The sequence below is a fragment of the Alligator sinensis genome, unplaced genomic scaffold (assembly GCF_000455745.1).
Source record: "Alligator sinensis unplaced genomic scaffold, ASM45574v1 scaffold526_1, whole genome shotgun sequence".
Taxonomy (NCBI): domain Eukaryota; kingdom Metazoa; phylum Chordata; order Crocodylia; family Alligatoridae; genus Alligator; species Alligator sinensis.
This window is the reverse complement of record NW_005843110.1, coordinates 132,638-137,905: the sequence shown is the minus strand read 5'-3', so window position 1 is coordinate 137,905 and position 5,268 is coordinate 132,638. Positions and strand designations below refer to the sequence as shown.

At 42.7% G+C, this 5,268-nt stretch overlaps 1 protein-coding gene across 1 annotated transcript; it reads left to right on the top strand.

Annotated features, from left to right (window-relative positions):
• Nucleotides 1–3,379: 3,379 nt before the first annotated feature.
• On the top strand, nucleotides 3,380–4,321 carry LOC102376165 (olfactory receptor 6M1-like). Its single transcript, XM_006037423.1, has one exon. It carries the CDS (start codon nucleotides 3,380–3,382, stop codon nucleotides 4,319–4,321), a length of 942 nt encoding a protein of 313 aa, XP_006037485.1.
• Nucleotides 4,322–5,268: the final 947 nt, after the last annotated feature.

Here is a 5,268-nt window from a genome sequence, read left to right as displayed (position 1 = left end):
GAGTCCAAATCAGTTCAGAGAGATTTGGAGATTTGGCCATAGACTGTACAGGCGGGCACTAGGCAGCGCTGGGGGGAGCAGCTGGACAAGTCCTGCTTGAGCTGGCACCCCCGGGAGAAACCACACCTCATTTGGTGGCTCCACTGGCTGACGCCCTCCCCCCCACCGGGCAAGGCAGGCAGTGCTGGCAGCCCCGGGAGAAGCCGTGGGGGCTGGGGGGAATGATTGGGGAGCTGGGGGATCAAATTGGTAACTGGGGGGAATGATTGGAGAGCTGGGGGATCGAACTGGGACCTGAGGGGATCGAACTGAGAACTAGGGAATTGAACCAGGAGTTCAGGGGAATGATTGCAGAGTTGGGGGAATGAACAGGGGCTTCCTCCCAGCTCCCAGTTTGATTCCTCAGCTCCCCAATCATTCTCCCAGCTCCCAATCATTCCCCCAACATCCTGGTCATTCCCTCCCAGCCTCCACAACTTCTCCCAGGGCTGCCAGCACTGCCCGCCTTGCCCCGGCAGGGGACAGCTGAGGGAGCAGCAGGACGAGTCATGGCTTCTCCCAGGGCTGTCGGCTCAAGCTGGGGCTCGTCCAGAAGCTCCCCCAGCTGCTCCCGCCAGCACTGTCTGCCTGTATAGTCCATGGCCAAATAAGATTCGGCGCAGAATATTTTCAGATTTGGATTCGGCCGAATTGAATTGGGATAGCGATTTGAATCACCAAATCGAATCACTGTCCATCCGAACTGGCGAATCCGAATCAAATACTTTCTGCTTCACACAGGCCTGCTATCTGGGTGTCCTTATTATTCATTAAAAATCAAATGAAAAAATGATGAAATTTTCAATTGTTCTATGATGTCATAATTGTGCTAGTGACCTGTACTAGATGCTTTGTCATAATATGCCATGAATGGTATCTGTGTTGTATAAATGTGTAATATATTTCCTTTCATTCCTTTCATTCCATGACTTTTCATTCCATCCAGGAAGAGCACACACTCACTGCTGAAACTTCCTCAGCCTGACGAAGGGCTTTTGAACCCGAAAGCTTGCTTAATAACTATTCTCCAACTATTTGGGTTGGTCTAATAAAAGATATCAGATTCACCCAAGGAACCTTGTCTGCCTCTAATATATTTCCTGTTTTATATACAATCATGACAGAAGAAATGCCATAGGAATGCATGAATAAAGATAGGAAAAGTAGTACAAGCTTAAACAATTTTCATTAAAAATGGAAATATAGTTTCAAAATTAAAGTCTGAAGTTTCCAAAATATATTTTCCATTTCTTTTTTCAAGTAAAAAAAAAATTGTTCGTAGGGAATTGTACTGGAGTCAAGAATGCTTCCCTTCAATATTTTTAAAAAATAGAATGTTATGATATATATAACAAAATAAGGATGCCTTTTGTATGCCACCAGTTCATCAATCTTCAGCTCTGAGGAGGCATCTCTAAATTCAATGTGGATACATCGGCAGTATGCCTTAATCTCAATATTCCACCTTATGTTTCTACAGATATAGGACTATATGACTCATAAGCTCTTTTTTTCTGACCTGACCCAAATGCTGCCACATGCTGTTCCAAAGTCAGGTGATCTCTCTCTCTCAACCATCTTTATGCCACTCACTCTTTGCAGGAGCACCACCTACACATATACAGTGATCTGCAGCACACAAGGCAGCTTTCTCTCGTTCATACAAGCACACATACTCTGTTTGCCATGAAACACCTATACACACCAACCTACATCCGGCTCTGATATTGGTCCCAAATTCTGACCCACAACCCCATCTGCCAGACTTCGACCATGGTCAGGGATGGTAAGATTCTGACAGCGTACGTTTTTCTGTCCAATGAAGTCCTTCCATGCACAACTTTTGTATCTGTCAAATTAATTCCTGAAAGATATAGTGAGCCCTCCTTGTCTTGTTTTGTTTTTTTGTTTGTTTGTTTGCCACTAAAAACATGCTTGAGAAGTTAACAAAACAAATTTAAGGGCTTATCATTCTGGGACAGATCCCTGAAATCTCCCTGTATTCAAAGGACATCCACATTTGTCTTGGCCATCTCAGAAGATAGTTGCTAAAGATGTGTGTTCTGGAAAATATTTGCATATTGGACATTTTCAAACGTCATACTGGTGCCCTGGGCAGGTGTGAAAATTGTCACCAGAAAATGACTATCTGTGCATCAGAGTCCACTGTAGTGAATCAGGTGTGACAAGAACATTTTCTGACCTCCACGCTTTTTCTGTCTCTCTGTGTCAGTGCTAGGGAACGTCCCAAGGTTCGGCCTCCTGGGTATCACCAGCTGTGTACTTTGAACTGTTCTTTTAAGATACATGTATCTCCTTGGTCTTATCAATAAAAGGAAAAATGTCACGCACAGGAAAACCTGTACAAAGAACCACTGCTCTTTCACAGGGTATTTTTCCCCTCCCTCTGTCTCTCTCATATGTGTCTGTCTTTCTTAATAGCAGTGACTACAGCTATCTAATATTACAGTAGTAAAGTTTCAGACCTATGCAGGACTGTTATGATGTTTGTAGGAACACGGTCTTGCCCAGAAGGATTGGATCGGCATGCTATCTAGTGTAATCATTTCTGTCCAAAGATGTGCAGCACCAAAGACTTCAGAAGAGATTTAAAGGAGTCTTGCCATAATCAGGTAGGGAACACGTTATGAAAGTCTCTAGCTCATCCTTCTTATGTGGTTGGCTTGTATCTTGAACCATTCAGTATTATACTATTAATCTATATGTTACTCTATCTGCAAATAAAGTCCATGCTTATTATCAGAAATTGAGTGTAGCTCATTTCTAACTTCTACTGAACCTCTCATTTTGGGTTCCATAAATTACAACAACAAAACTGGCATCTTTTTTTAAATGCCTGCCTTTATTTCCCTCAGTATCTTCAGATGTCATTTTTTAATAGGACTTGGAGGGTGGGGAAGGAGGGGATGGAAATAGGAGATATGAATGGCCTATAATCCTTTCCTAAGGATTTTCTTTTTTTTTTTTTTAATCGATATACCTTCTCTGCTTTTGCCTAATTTCATCATGTTTCTGTGCTTCACTTTTCTGCCTTTTGTTATTGGAAATGTTTGATGAATTATGCAGTTAGGTGTTTAAAGCCAGATTAGACATCCTAAATCATACATTCAAATGCAAGTAAACTGATTGTCTAAGTGGTTGTGTGTGAGAGCAACAAGAACAGGAAAAGAAAAAGAAAGAAAGAAAAAGGGAGAACTGTACTGGGGAGAGACAAGCAGGCAGAAACATAAAGAAAGAAAGATTCAGAAGGAAAAGAGAATACTTGTGAGTTTATTAAGCTAAGTGTGTTTCCTCTCTTCCCAGGGAATATGCTGTAGCTATGAAGCCGCACAACCACAGCAGTGCTGTGACTGAATTTGTCCTCTTGAGCTTCTCCATGCCCTGGCCATGGGACATCCTATTCTTTGTGCTGCTGCTAGCCATCTTCACATTGACCTTGACTGGGAACCTCCTGATCATCACCCTGGTATTTAAAGATCATCAGCTCCGTACCCCTATGTACTTCTTCCTCTGTAACCTGTCCATTCTGGAGATCCTCTTCATTTTCTCTGTCATCCCAAAGTTGATGGAAAACCTGCTGTCTCTGGACAAAACCATCACCTTCTGGGGCTGCATCACCCAGTGCTACTTCTACTTCTTCCTGGGCATTGCTGAATTCTTCCTGATTGCTGTCATGTCCCTTGACCGCTATGTTGCTATCTGCCACCCTCTCCACTACCATCTCATCATGAATAAGCGTGTCTGTGCCCTCCTCGTCTTGGGATGCTGGCTGGGTGGATGCCTTTTCCCACTTTCCTCCATCATCCTGCTAAGCAGGTTGCCCTTCTGTGGCCCCAATATAATAGACCATTTCTTCTGTGACTATGCCCCCTTAGTCCGGCTCTCCTGTATCGACACCAACCTGCTCTTGACTATAGAGTCTGTCCTTGCTGCAGTTGTGCAGGCCAGCTCGTTAGTCTTCACGCTTGGGTCTTATGCATACATTATCAGCACCATCCTGCGCATCCGCTCATCCACGGGGAGACAGAAGGCTTTCTCCACCTGTGCCTCCCACATTACTGTGGCCTCTATTTTCTATGGCAGTGCCATTTTCATGTATTGCCTGCCAAGCCAGGGACGCTCACCAGATGTCCAGAAGGCAGTGGGTATGTTATCAGTGGTGGTCACACCACCTCTGAATCCTTTCATTTACAGTCTGAGGAATGAAAAGGTCAAGAACGCCATGAGGGACTTTGTGAGGGGTAAAAAGATTTCACTCTAGCAACCCAAATGCTGGAAACTTCAACTGGTCAGGGGTTTAGCTTAGCACTTATTTCTTCTGAACATTATAGGTGTGTTGGTGATGGGACTCGCTGTTTCACAGCCTCCTTTTCATTCACTGTTTCAATTACTTTAATCTGTTGGGTCTATTTTAGTGCCTGAGGTCTTGGTACAGCTTCTTGATTATCACTCTGAGATTAAAACCTGAAACACTGCCCTAAGCAAATCACTGAATATCCCTTTTTTTTTTATTTCCCACAAAATGAATGTGCCAAAAAATCTTGAAAAATGTTAGATCTAGTGTTGTGCTGCCCTGGAATATACTTTTACCAATGTACTGGTTTATTTGATGCTTATTCTCCCTTTAACAAATGTCCTTCTAATTTAGCATAGCCAGTGATTATGTTCAGCCTTTCAATCTATTTAATTTCAAAAGAAACAGAAGGAAATACAGACTAGAGGAAAGCACTTTGTGGTGGATATATAACTGATTGGATCACCAAGCTCCATGAGTACTCATCAATGGCTCAATGTCTTGTTGGGAGGAGGTATCAAGTGGTGTTCTTCAGAAGTCTGTTCTAGGTCCAATATTGTTTAATATCTGTATTAATGATTTAGACAATGCAATTGAATGCATGATCAGTAGACATGCAGTATGCAGATGACACCAAGATGGGTGGAGCTGCAGATACTCTAAAGCACAGGGCAAGGATCCAGAATTACCTGGATACACTGGAAAAATGGTCCACAATCAACCATATAAAATTCAACAAGGATCAGTGCAGAGTTCTTCACTTTGGATTAAAAAATACATACATAAATACAGATAAGGAGGGACTGACTAGCCTGCAATACTGCAAAGAAAGACCTAGTGGCTACAGCAGACCATTTACTAAATACAAGTGCCAGAATGTGATCTTTTTTGCAAATAAAGGCATTAAGTTATAA